Genomic DNA, 13,653 nt, shown 5'->3' with positions numbered 1-13,653 from the left:
CATTTTCAAAGCATGGATTAGAAGGCAGGTGTTCACTGTCAAATCTGGCCACAACAAGCAGTAAAAAGCTGCCACATGGCCCTGATTTGTTCTTGTAGGAAAAACAGATCGGAAGTGCTGGAAGAGTTCCAAGCTGGGCCTGTAGAAGCACGTCCCGGGTCCGCCTCCACACCTGCCCTGTCTCTCTCTGGGGTGCCTGTCGGCGAGGACCCTGCTGGGCCCACCTGGTGACAACTGAGGACATACCCTGGTCTGTGGTGCCCCCAGCTCTGGGGCAGGTTTTGCAGGTTTTGCTGATCTGCCATGTGTCATGGGCTGGACGCAGCTTCCATGACCTCACTTGTCACATCGCTCTGGGATAGGGAAGATAATGGGGCCCTTACCCCATGCCACTCGGGATACAGGCAGACAGAACAAAGCACGAGATGAGCTGCGTGGTGCCAACAGAGCTGCAGAGACATGCTCATTTTCACAGGCCTCTCTTCTCCTGATTGCTCTGGTTGAGAATAGCAGTGTCCAAAAGAACTGACTGTGCAGGTGGTCATGCCCTTCCTTGCACATCCCTTCCCTGCACAGTCCAGGGAAGGCAGCCATGGGCAATAGGTGACTACGGACCAGTGAGGGAAGGGAGCATCATGTCAACGGGGGGAAGAAATGTTCTGGTCTCGGGCAGCATGTTTAAGATTTGCAAGGGTCTGCTTAGACTGGACCCCTCTAAAAATGTAAGGGCTTGATGAACTAAACTTAATTTAAAAAGAAAGCAAACCCTGGAAAACATCGAGACAGCCAAAACGAATATGGATCAGCCTGGATGATGGGAGATGGGACATCTCTCTGATGTTGCAATGAGAAGACTGCAAAGGCCAAGGTGGGGCACTTGGCTGCAAAAGCAGTGGCGCAGATGGTCATGGGGACCCAGAAGGAAACGCCAGCCACACACAGTATCATGTGCAGTGGAGACAGGATACCCGAGAGGTGAATTTCTTCATCCTTCAGAGAGAGCATGAGAGTCTCGGGACATGGGGAAGAAACTGTCTTATACTTCGTTTTTCATTTTCCCAAGTGTGCACTGGGGGATCTCAGCCTTGTGTTCCTGTGTTGGGGTGGAGAGCCATCTTCGAGTCCCATCCCCACCCCCACCCCCACCCCCCGGGGCAGATGCAGACCACTCTCTGGGCCAACACCAAGTAGATCCTGAGACAGTCTGTGTGTTCAGAAATTCTGGAAACTTCCCCCAGTGTAGTGCTTCCCCAGCTTTACCGTGCGGATGAATCACCTGCAGAACTTGTCCAGGGGGAGTCTGACTCGGTAGTTCCGGGTGGAGCCTGAGACTCTGCCATTTCTAACCAGCTCCCAGGAGACGCTAATGCTGTTGGTCTCAGGACCAGAGCTTGCTAGGTGGGAGTGCAGAGGAGGGGAGCAGTAAGGACCCCTAGAGTCCTTGCCAGGGTGGCATGAAGGGCAAGGTGGTGTGTCTCTGCTGACTTCCAGCAGCTTCGCTGCTCTTATCTGTAAAGGATCGTGGGCCCAAGGGTGGAATGAGTGAGGTGTGTGCTTTTGGTTTGGGGGTCCTTAGTTTGGGGGTCTGGTGTTCCCAAATACAGATACGCAGTTCAGGACTTGCTCTGAGGAAGCACTCTGAAGTCAGAGGTCAGTGATGAGCCATCCAGACCCTTCTCCACTCTGGGAGGCTTAAGGCATTTGCAGTGATATTCCCGCCTCTCGGGCAAATCCGGTTTCTTTCTGTGTTTCTAATTAGCCAGAAGCTGTGGAGACTGAGGTTCTGAGGAACAAGTCCATGGACAGCATGGATTTTCCCAGTTGCTTATAGAGTGGGGCTCAGCCTTCTGCTGCAATGACCTCTCATACATGGAGTTTCGTGTTCCGAATTAATCGGACTCATATAGCATATATATAGCATATAGCATTTGTGGCTCTGCTCTTGCAGCCATGACTGTGTTGCCTAGTGGAAAGCAGGCCACGTTTCGTGTAGTCATACCACACATCCCATGGTCCTCCACTGGCTCAGGAGGTGGCAGACAGCCCTGGCCACCTGCCTTTGACCTCCTTGTCTGTGGGTGAGCTTCTGGGTGTCTGTCCATGGCCTGTCCACCCCCAGTTTCTCCAGGATCCTATGCACTCAAGGGTACAACTTAGGCTGGGCTGGCCCTGGGCATCCAGAAACTCGGGGGCCTGGAGGTGTGAGGAGCCTAGGCTACTGGGGGATGCTGCCTGCTGAGGAGGAGCAGAAGCTTAGGGAGAGGAAGGAGTTCCTTCTCTGAATAGAGGAGACCTTGGCTCAGGCCAGGGAGGGCTCCAGGGCCATGAAGTTTGAACTGTGGGCACCAGAGAGGTAGTCAAGGGCAGCTCACATGGGGCTATCTAAGCATTCAAATCAATCAAAAGTCCATCAAATGCCAGGCTCAGGTGCACTGGCCACATTCCATAGGATTTCATCTTTCTTATCCCAGCCATGGTATTTCTTTTCTCTGTTCGAATTGCCTCGTATGCCAGCAAGCTGCCATGTGGGCTCACACAGGTCAGAAAGTTAGGTCTTCCTCCAAACAAGGCTCCCTATTACCTGGAAATTAGTACCATTTGCCCTCTTTCCTAACATAAAGCACCTATTCCATGCCTTACTTTATGTCTAAAGCCGAACACAGTAACAATGGCTAGAGGACACAGCAAGCTCTATTCTGAGCACACCTGATGCTTTACAGAAAACAGGACAGTTCTTGGTTCCATCCCTGTCTTCATGCCTCAAGTACCCTGTTCCTGGGTCAAGTGGAACCACTTTAAAGACAAGGCAGTGTGCCTTTCCTCCAGCGTGCAGAGGCAGACTGATGCTAAACATGTGGATTTTCAAAGGGCTTTGGAAGGCTGACCCGACCCGTGCGGCCAGGTGGGCTGATCCTTGACCTTCAGAAGGAGCCTGAAGCTGCTCACACAGGAACAGGGTACTGCCTGAGCAAATACCCCCCAAAGCTGGGGGAGAAGGAAACCTGGAAAAAGTGAATGTAGCTTCACAAAAGGGTAAGAAAGGGAAACCCAGCTAAAAACACAGGGACTTGTGCTATCTAGCTATTTGTGCTATCCCACACATTTCAGATCCCCCAAGATGCCTCATTAAGACAAATGCAATTAATTTTCCAAAACAACTAATGACTAGTCTTTTTTTTTTTTTTTTAAAGTGGGCTCCATGCCCAACACGGGGCTCAAACTCATGACCCTGAGATCAAGAGTCACATGCTCTACCAGCTGAGCCAGCCAGGCACCCCTAGTCAAAGACCTTTAAAAAGGGGCGGGGGGAGAAAGAAAGAATAGAAAACGCAAGACTACTGTATCAAATGAATGATGAACATGGAACCAGAACACACTGGCCCAATTTCTCTAGTAATATGCACTCAAAACATAACAGAAAATTAATGTTCTGTATTATCTGACAAGTACATAAAATGACCCACTAAGTAACTGGGGTAGGGAAAAGGAAAAACTGGGGGTGGGGTGGGGTTGGATGCCACTGCTCCTTAAAAACACCCTACCATTATTCATTTAGCAAACACACTGACAGGAGTACCAGGTGAGGTTAGCGACAGAACAGGCTGGTAGAACACAGGCCTCTAAGATCTGCCCAGACACAGAAGCGTTCCAGACTGCATGGCGGATGGAATTACTATTCCCAATTCCTTTCCTTTCCTCACACCTACTCACACCTTTTCCAAAACCATGTGGTAGTCCAGCCCACTGGAAAAAGTGGGCTTCCTGCCCCTTGCTGCTGGCTTGGTCACATGACTTGCTTGGGCCAATAGGATGCTGGTTTGAAATGTGTCTTTCACAGATCTGCCATCACCATGAGAAGGGCTTCTGCCCTCCAGAATCCCTGAGGCCTCAGGCTAGAGCCCAGATGGAACCCATGTGCAACAGACTGAGGTCTGATCTGCAGCAAAGAGACAAAACATGAGCCACTTAGCAGAGACAACCCAGGTCAGTCAACCTTCAGCCAGTTCAACAGAAGCATGAACACGAATAAATGACTGCTGGTGTAAGCTACCAAATTCTGGAATGTTTGTTACGCAGCTCTCTGTTGTGGCAACAGCTAACTGATACATAAGGCTCTCCTAGAGGAAATCCATAGGCCACTGAAGGATAGCTTCCCCCACCAAGTTCACAGAGATACCAGAACTACTTACCAGGGTCACCTTTCTTCTTTGAACCAGACTTCTTCTTCGCAGGAGCTTCTTGCTTTGGTGCATCTTGGCTCTGGACCATATCTGCATTTTTGCCTTGAATAGGAGCTGACTCTGCCTTTTTACCCTGATTGACAGACGCATCCCCCTTTTTGCCCTGGTTGGGGGACCCTTCTGACTTTTTGCCCTGGTTCGAGGTTCCCTCTGCCTTTTTGCCTTGATTGGGTGCCCCCTCCGCTTTTTTCCCCTGGCTCACAACACCCTCTGCCTTTGTGCCCTGATTAGCAACGGAATCTGCCTTTTTGCCCTGATTCTGGACCCCCTCGGCTTTTTTGCCCTGATTCTGGGCCCCCTCAGCTTTTTTGCCCTGATTCTGGGCCCCCTCGGCTTTTTTGCCCTGATTCTGGCCCCCTTCAGCCTTTTTGCCTTGATTCTGGCCCCCCTCGGTCTTTTTGCCCTGGTTGGGGGTCCCTTCTGTCTTTTTGCCCTGGTTTGGGGTTCCTTCCTTTTTGCCCTGGTTGGGGGCCCCCTCTGCCTTTTTACCCTGGTTGGGGGTCCCCTCTGCCTTTTTGCCCTGGTTTGGGGTTCCTTCCTTTTTGCCCTGGTTGGGGGCCCCCTCTGCCTTTTTGCCCTGGTTCTGGGCCCCCTCTGCCTTTTTGCCCTGGTTCTGGGTCCCCTCAGCCTTTTTGCCCTGGTTCTGGGACCCCTCTGCCTTTTTGCCCTGGTTGGGGGTTCCCTCTACCTTTTTGCTCTGGTTCTGAACCACTTCCACCTTTTTGCCCTGATTGGGGCTCCCTTCTGCCTTTTTGCCCTGGTTGGAGGCCCCCTCTGACTTTTTGCCCTGATTTTGTGCCCCTTCTGTCTTTTTGCCCTGATTCTGGGCCCCCTCAACTTTTTTGCCCTGGTTGGGAGCTCCCTCTGGCTTTTTGCCCTGGTTGGGGGCCCCGTCTGTCTTTTTGCCTTGGTTGGGGGCTGCTTCTGCCTTTTTGCCCTGGTTTGGAGTTCCTTCTGCCTTTTTGCCTTGATTCTGGGCCCCCTCTGCTTTTTTGCCCTGGTTTGGGGCCACTTCTACCTTTTTGCCCTGATTCTGGGCTCCCTCTGCCTTTTTGCCTTGGTTGGGAGCCCCCTCTGCCTTTTTGCCTTGGTTGGGAGCCCCCTCTGCTTTTTTGCCTTGGTTGGGAGCCCCCTCTGCCTTTTTGCCCTGGTTGGGAGTCCCCTCTACCTTTTTGCCCTGGTTGGGGGCTCCTTCTGCCTTTTTGCTCTGGTTCTGGGCTCCCTCTGCCTTTTTGCCCTGTGCAGTGCCGGTGGCTGGGATACTGGCCTTTGCACCCACTGGGGGCACAACCACCATAGGCACCTCCTTGGGAGCAGTTTCTAAGATGGCAGCCTTGGAGGCAAGAACTTGGATGGAATTCACTACAGAACTGACTGCTGGTTCCACCTTTGCCACTTTTTTCTCCTTTTTCTTTTTGTCCTTAGGGGAAGAGGCGAGCTTCTCTTGGGGCATGGCTGGTACCGTGGCTATGGGGGCAATGACCACGGGGGACTGAACTGGGGTTGGAGCCACGGCCACTGCAGGTGCCCGCATTGGGTCTTTGAGAAGGATGGTCATGTTGGGGACTGGCTCATGGTCAGGTATCTTCCCATTAGGTTTATCTTCTTTTTTCTTGGTCTTTCCTTTCTTCTCTACTGTTTTCTCCTTCTTTTTCTTCTCCACTTTCTGGTGGTGAGTTTTTGCCATCTCCTTGCGCTGGTTGGCCAGGGCTTCTTCATAGGACGTCTCCTTCATGGAGAAGGTTGACACGAGGAAGATGCCAATGGCGGAAACAACCATGAATCCACCGAAGACCACAACCCCCAAGGTCTGAGTGTCGTAAATATCCATCCTGGCTTGCTTTCCTTTCACCTGCCAAATACATACACATAGATTACTTTTTGCAGAAACTGCAGCATTTATCAGTTTCCATCCTCATCCCTACCCCCAAACTTAAGCTTCCACTAATTCTTCAGACTGCTAAGTTCAAAGAAGAAACAAATTCCTACAATCTCTGATGTCATACATTGCTTCCTGCCCCTCTTTAGAAGTGAGACACCTTTAAAAAAAAAAATTATTTATTTGAGAGAGAGCAAGCAAGCATGCACTCACGGGGTGGGTAGGGGTACAAAGAAACTTAAGCAGACTCCACGCAGAGCCTGACGTGGGGCTCAATCTCAAGATCCTGAAGCCCCACGGGGGCTCGATCTCATGACCCTGAATCATAACCCAAGCCAAAACCAAGATTCAAATGCTTAACTGACTGTACCACCCAGGCACCCCCCAGACGTAAGTTTTTATGCCAAATATGAGCAGCCCCCGTTAGTGCTAGGATAGGAAGCAAAAGAGCAACAGCAGTGTACAGGTCTGGACACGTAATACCCTGGAGACTCAGAAGTCCCAATCACAATTCGATAGGTACTCTACTGCAGGGGTCAAAGATGCACATGAACACATGCATGGGCAGGGGTGAGCAATGGGGAGTGGTGAGGACTGTGGCAAGAATGCCCCAGCAAATTAGGGGAAAGTGTCACCCAGCCATAGTTGATTGTTGTAGAAATGTGAGCACCATGTTGAGAGATCACTTACTTTTTCAAATTAGGCTAGAAATCTTTTTTTTTTTTTTCAAAGTGAAATCAACGGATTAAAAATAAAAATGCCATGTAAACCAAACCAAGTCCTTCTACAGGCTTTCAACTGCATGCATTCTGGCCAGCAGGCCCCTGGCACACCATCTCTGTTGTCTCCCTTCCCCAGTGCTGTGATAAACGCAATGACCAAGGGTCAAAGACAATCCTTCAGAATCCTGGAAAGTGATAAAAAATTTGTTGAGAAAAAAATGGCCCTCAGGATAGTTCCTAAAGAGCTGTAGAACTTGTGGGGTGCCTGTGTGGCTCAGTTGGTTGAGGGTCAGACTCTTTATTTCAGATCAGGTCGTGATCTCAGGGCTGCGAGATCAAGCCCCAAGTCAGGCAGGCTCAGTGCTGGGCATGGAGCCTGCTTAAGATTCCTGCTCCCTCTCCCCTCCCCAACTTCTCTCTCTCTCTCTCTCTCACACACACACACACACACACACACGAAGTGGCAAAATTTGCAGTCTGCACATAGGAAACAGGAAGTCAGGGAAAGTACACCAAATAACAGACCCCAGGTGTGGAATTCCATGTCTGCAGGCTGCAAAGAGGGAGGGAAACCAGTGTCATCAGACCCAATCCTCACCCCAGGGAGGGAGCCCTTTACCTGATGACACTTTCCAAACCAAGAGCACAAGCCACCTCTTTTCACTGCCCGTGGACCAGTCCACAGCTTCCTGGCTGCCAGCCCAGGTTGGGTCCGACTTCAGCGAGGAGCCCCAAGAGGCTTACTTATTTGGATCCATCCATCTTTTATCAACTAATTTTGATGCTACTATCACATTCCCAGTCCCCTGAACAGATTCTAGGCCCCCGTAAAGAGGAGCAGTGATGGAATTAGTGAACAGAAGACAAGTGTAAGAAGGCAGACAAGCGAAGGTGGAAAGAGGGAGGAGGGCACAGAGGAGAGAGGTCAACAGGCTCCCTTCCTGGCATGACCCCCGTGCCCCCAAATCTCTAGACCTTGGGGCAGGCCAAGTCCAGGCTTGTCAGTTGAGATTCCTCCTCCACTGGGAGTGGGGGATGGCAAGAGAGTGGGAATTTCTCCCCCAAAAATCACAAAATCCAAATTCTGACAGTAGGACATTTTAAAGAAGGGACTGAGAAGAGATTGTTTTACGTGTCTCAGCATTAAGTTCAAAGAAGAATCGTTCTCATCACAGAACACACACACAATTTCACTTTCTAAATAAGACCCTTGCTAGAACAGGGTTTAAGGGACTTGGGACAAAAACTCCACGGCCCGCGCTCCCCCAGCGGTAACCCCCACCAGCTGTGGCTAAAACATTTACTTCCCCCTATCACCCTGGGTCTGTAGCACCAGGGAACCTCTTTATCACAGACATAACCTTCATGAGTGAAGTGTGTCAGGCGAACGTGATAACCACTACACTACGGAAACCATGAGTGAAGTGTGATGTGGATTCACGGAGCCTTTGAATCCTGGGCAAGTGGATTCTGACCTCTGACTATGGGTTCTGAGAGTGGGAGCCACAGCCAGGTGCCCTCAAGAGAGGGTGTCCCAAATTAGCCTTTCCAGGAACACACTCACAAACGAGGTATGGGAAAGGAAACTGTACCCTGCTCGGCGCTGGAGGGAATCCAGTGGATGGAAGGGCAGGGACAAGAAGGCATGGAACGTTCTACAGTCTTGGTGGACATCCGTCCACTAGAACTCTGGGTCCTCACGAGGACCTCTCCAAACTTTGCCAACACAGACACGTTCAGGTGCAAACACCACATTATAATCACTATGAGTCTATTCTGATGACAAAGGTCCTCTGACACACTCCCCTTCTTCTGAGGCAGTGCGATGCCAGGGGTCTGAGTCACGCCATGAGCCCCAAGCAGCTTCTCAGCAACTGTACCCTCCAAGAGCCGTCTCCTGGGGAGCTGCAGGAGGGTCACGGTGCTGACGCGGTCACCAGGATCTTACAAAGCAGGGTCTGTTTCCTGCTGAGCACAGTAGGATCGGGGCAGCCTTGTGGTGGAGGCAGAGGAGCCAGGGTTGAAAAAAATCGCCTTGAATCTTACTCAAGTTAGGCCAATATGGGATACAAAAATATATCCTCTGTTGGGAGCACAGACTCCACAAAAGCTAAGCTGGGGAGAATATTTCTTCCTCTGCTGCACACACAAATGTATGTTTGATGGCAGCCCGATATGTCTTCCAAGTTTGGCAGAACGGGCTGCTCGAAAAAGAAACCTTATTCCCCACCACTAATTCCTGAGTTAGAATTTCGTTAAAAGAAATCTTTCACAGGAAAAATGAAAAGCCCTAGTCTTGAGAAGTAGTACACGAAACATTTACAGTGAAGGCCATATCCCCACAGACAGCAAGGAGTGCCAAGGGAGAAGCAGCCATCTTGTTGCTCTGCAGTTGGCTTGGGTGGGGCAGGAACATCACGGAGAGATCCCAGACTCACAGGGGTGAGAACACCAGGGTTGCCTCCCAAGTGTGCTCTCAGCACCAGCATTCTGAAATTCATGAAATTCATTCATTTCATTCTGAAATTCAAATTGCTTCTGAAATTCATGCTGTCACAAAAGGACCCCCAGCAGGAATGTCTCTCTGGGTTTCCCACAGGGCCAGGCCCAGCTGGGCAAAGAACGGGGCCAGATATGTGACCATCCACACCTTGCATGGGCTGACCACAGAGAACCTATGTTCGATGGTTTTGGGAGAGGTCTATGAACTAGGTGATTTTACTTACTATTGCTAGTATACTTAAGAGTGTAGAGCAGAAACGTCAAGGCCCCAGGAGGGAAGGAAGCAAGAGACCACCCAGAGGCTTGGGGACCTCTCCCAGGCTCTGCTGGCAGAAACTCACGGACACACCTTGAGGGTCCTGAGAGAATGGTTTTCTTCCATTCCTAGGGGGTAAGGATTTAGGGAGCAAACGTGAGTGGAAGCCCTCAGTTCTTTAGACATGACACACATCTGCTAACTCATGTGGCCCACCTACCTGGTCCAAATTGGCCACTTCAGGCCAATTTGGCAATTGGGATTTGAGTAGGTTTTGTGAAGACCCTTTAAAGCACCCCCAGGGCCGGGTCTCATCACCGAGCAGCTCTTCTGCTGTGGGCCAGGGGCAGGGACACTCGCGAGGCAGGGGTGTGCTGGGCGGGTATCCAAGAGAACAAGACTCTAGATAAACTTTCTGGGCACAAGGTGACCAGCTAGGAAGATACAAAACTAAAACATAGTGACAATAAATCAGAGACCCTAGCAGATACGGCCACATCAGGACTACCATCTCCTAAGGATTTTTTGGAGAGGAGAGAGTAAGAAGTGGGGAAGGGACAGGGGTGGGGGGTAGAGAATCTTAAGCACCCACACCCAGAGTCAGACGCGGGGCTCCATCTCACGACCCTGAGATCATGACTTGAGCCAGAATCAAGAGTCAGATGCTTAACCAACTGAGCCACGCAGGCGCCCCCCACCCCCTCTCCGACGGTTTTCAAATATTGTGAAAAATACCGTGACCATCCACTACCACCCCAGCTCTCGTGTCACAGGACTCTGAAGTGGTGTTGTATGGGCTCGGGGGGGCTGACTGGGCTCACCTCTGAGTCTCCACTTCTATCAGATGCCGTGCTGACCATAGGTTTTTTGTTAGAAACATTTCATCAGGTTAAGCTATCTTGAATTCCTAGTTCCCTTTTCTTCTTCTTCTTTAACAATTGGATACTGAATGTTAGCAAATGCTTTTTCTTTACCACTTGACATTTTCTCTAATCTGAAATGGGTTGAATCACAATAATACATGTTCTAATGTTAACTCACAGATGGTTCCTATGGTATAAACGCTTCTTGATGTTGGGCCTTTTCTTTTTTAATGTATCACTAGATTTGTTCACTTTTTTTTTTTTTAATGTGAGATTTGCATGTGTGCTCGTGAGAGAAATCAGGTGTCATTCTTATGACCCAGTCCTTATGTGATCTTGGTAGCAAGGTCACCCGCAGCTCATAAAATGAGCTAAGGATGGTCCCTTTCCCCCTGTTCTTTGTAGGTTTGGTGGAATCTGCCTGTAAAACTGTCAAGATATGTATTTCCAGCTCTGTTCTTGGTGGTGGGGGGAAGAGGGAGGGAGCTGAATTTTAAGTGCTAATTTCATTTCATTTTTCCACTCAGTTTTATTGAGATAGGACACAGGACAAAACTGTGTAAGTTTAAGGTGTATAGCACAATGCCTTGACATATAGAGAGAGAAAAATGATTCCCACACTAAGTTCAGTTAATACTCATCATCTCATATAGAGACAAAAACAAGACAGAAAAAAAGGAAAAACGTTCTTTTCTCCTTGTGAGGAGAGCTTCCACTCTCTTAATGACGTTCAGACACGCCACACACAGCGATATTAGCTTAGTCATCACACTGTCTGGTACGTCCTTGGCATGGACTGATGTTGTAAGCGGGTGTCTGTACCTTCTGACCCTCTTGCAGCAATTCCCCCTCCCCCTGCCCACGGTAACCACATGTCATCTCTTTTTCTAGGAAACTGGTTTTGGTTTTTGTTTTTTTTTTTAGATTTCACATGTAAGTGAGATCATATGAATTTGTCTTCCTCTGCCTTGTTTCCCTTCACATAAGGCCTGCAAGGTCCTCCATGCTGTCGCAAATGGCAAGGTTTCCCTTTTTACGGCTGAATAATATTCCATGGTGAGCGGGCACACAGGAGTATGTGTGCAAGTGTGTGTGGCACAACTTCTTCATCTACTCATCTGTGTATGGACTTAGGTTGTTTCCGGGTCTTGGCTCTTACAAATTGTTGATTCAATTTCAATGATGATTCTAGAACCAGCTTTTGGGTTTGTGATCCAGCATACCTAATTAATTTTCATTATTTCTTCCTCTCATTTCTATTGGTTTATATCTGTTCTAACTTCCTGACATAGACATTTATTAATTTCTAGGCCTTTCTTTTTTCTTGCAGCAAATACTTAAGGCAATAAATTTCCCTCTAAGTACTGCTGTGGCTTCATCTTACAAGCTGTAGCACACACACACTATTTTCACGACAGTTCAGTTGTATTTTCTCAGACTCGTGAGATGGCCATGTCCTTAACTCCCGTAACACTGGGGAGTTTTGAATTATTGACAGTTCCTCATTTAACTGTGCTGTCATCACAGACTGTGCTCTGTGTGATACGGGACAAAGCTTTCAGACTTTTAACCAGGATCCAGACATATTAATAATTTTTTCCATGAACCAAGATGCAGAAACACACACATTAGCATTTGTATATGTGTGTGAGTATTGTGACATAAAACATATAAATAATGAACTTTCATGAAATAATACTAGTACGCAGATGCACCAGTATTCTCTACACCATTAAAACATTTGAGAAGTTTTCTATAACCAATTAAATTGATTTTGAGGCTCAACATACTAATTTAGACTATGGTATTTGGTATATTTTGCTAGATTGTGGTCAATTTTTATAAATACGCATGTATTTATCTGGAGTGTAGGGTTCTATGTGTATCCTTAGTTTGAGCTTAATAATGTCTTATAGAACCCTGTTTTGCCAGCTCAATCTAATAGCTATTGAGAACTCTTAACATTTCATACCATGATCATGGACTCAGCGGTTTCTCCTGGAAATCTGTCAACGTGGGCTTTATTTGAAGGCCATCTCATTAGCTGAACTTCAGATCAGCATTGTTACATCTTCCTGATACAGCCTCTGCTATTTCCCCCTATTATATAGTGACCTTCTTTATCCCTAAAAATGAACTTCTTATTCCCCAGGAAAGTCTAGTTTGTCTGATTATTTAAAAAGTTATACCAACTTTTGGAAGGTTAATATTGGCCTAGAATCATTTTCTATTCTTTATTTTCAACCTTTCTGTGTTCTTATGTTTTAAGTAGAACTCTTAAAAATAGCATAAAGCTGGATTTTATTTTAAGACCAATGTAGCAATTTGTCTTTTTAACTGGTAGGTTTAATTCATCAACGCCTATTGTGATTTCCTATATAATTGGACTCATTTAAACCTTTATTTTGTCATTCCTATTTATAATCCTTCTTCCTTCTTATTCTGCCCTCATCCCCTTTATTTCTCCATCTATTGGACTATTAAGGTTTTATCTCCTTTTCCTCTATGGTGTTTGGAAGTTAATACGTGCTGCTCTTACTATTTTTTTAGTGACTACTAAACTTGTAACTAAAAAGTTTTTTAAAGATTTTGAGAGAGGGGCGCCTGGGTGGCTCAGTGGGTTAAGCCTCTGCCTTCAGCTTGGGTCATGGGCTCAGGGTCCTGGGATCGAGCCCCGCATCAGGCTCTCAGCAGAGAGCTTCCCCCTCTCTCTCTGCCTGCTACTCTGCCTACTTGTGATCTCTGTGTCAAATAAAATTAAAAAAAAAAAAAAGATTTTGAGAAAGCACACGCATGTACACATGCATGAGTGGGGGGGAAGGGCAGAGGGAGAAGAAGGCTCCCCACTGAGTAGGGAGCCTGATTCAAGGCTCGATCCCAGGACCCCAAGATCATGACCTGAGGGCAGGTGCTTAACCCACTGAGCCACCCAGGCATCCCTAATCAAAATGTTTTGTCCCTTCCATATTCCTAACATACGTATTTGACCTCATTTCATGTGTATCCAGCCATGTCCTCAACAGTAGCAGAACAGGAGAAGGTCTGACGTCTGGTGCCCTTCCAACTGACATGAGCCCCTTTTCCAACCTTATGTATCCGCCCCTTCTCCATCACACCCCAGACCTACTCCTTGTTTTTCCTCAGAGAGTTTATGTGTGCATTCCCTAACTGTTGACCAATTTATTCACGG

At 48.2% G+C, this 13,653-nt stretch overlaps 1 protein-coding gene and 1 non-coding gene across 7 annotated transcripts in view; both read right to left on the bottom strand.

Annotated features, from left to right (window-relative positions):
• The window catches only part of RRBP1 (ribosome binding protein 1), a 63,783-nt gene that overhangs the window by 34,013 nt on the left and 16,117 nt on the right, over positions 1–13,653 (bottom strand). For 2 of the 6 annotated variants that reach the window (XM_045980719.1, XM_045980725.1), the window contains exon 2: positions 4,191–6,093. In XM_045980719.1, coding sequence (XP_045836675.1) covers positions 4,191–6,072 — 1,882 coding nt within the window. In that variant the 5' untranslated portion in view covers positions 6,073–6,093. The remainder of the gene's footprint in view (positions 1–4,190; positions 6,094–13,653) is intronic. The other 4 variants (XM_045980720.1, XM_045980722.1, XM_045980723.1 and 1 more) reach the window with 4 other exon arrangements.
• On the bottom strand, positions 3,201–3,273 carry TRNAK-CUU. Its single transcript has one exon. It is a non-coding gene; the product is annotated as a tRNA-Lys (tRNA).

Source organism: Meles meles, chromosome 16, assembly GCF_922984935.1.
Source record: "Meles meles chromosome 16, mMelMel3.1 paternal haplotype, whole genome shotgun sequence".
Taxonomy (NCBI): Eukaryota; Metazoa; Chordata; class Mammalia; order Carnivora; family Mustelidae; genus Meles; species Meles meles.
This window is presented reverse-complemented; position numbering and strand designations above follow the sequence as displayed.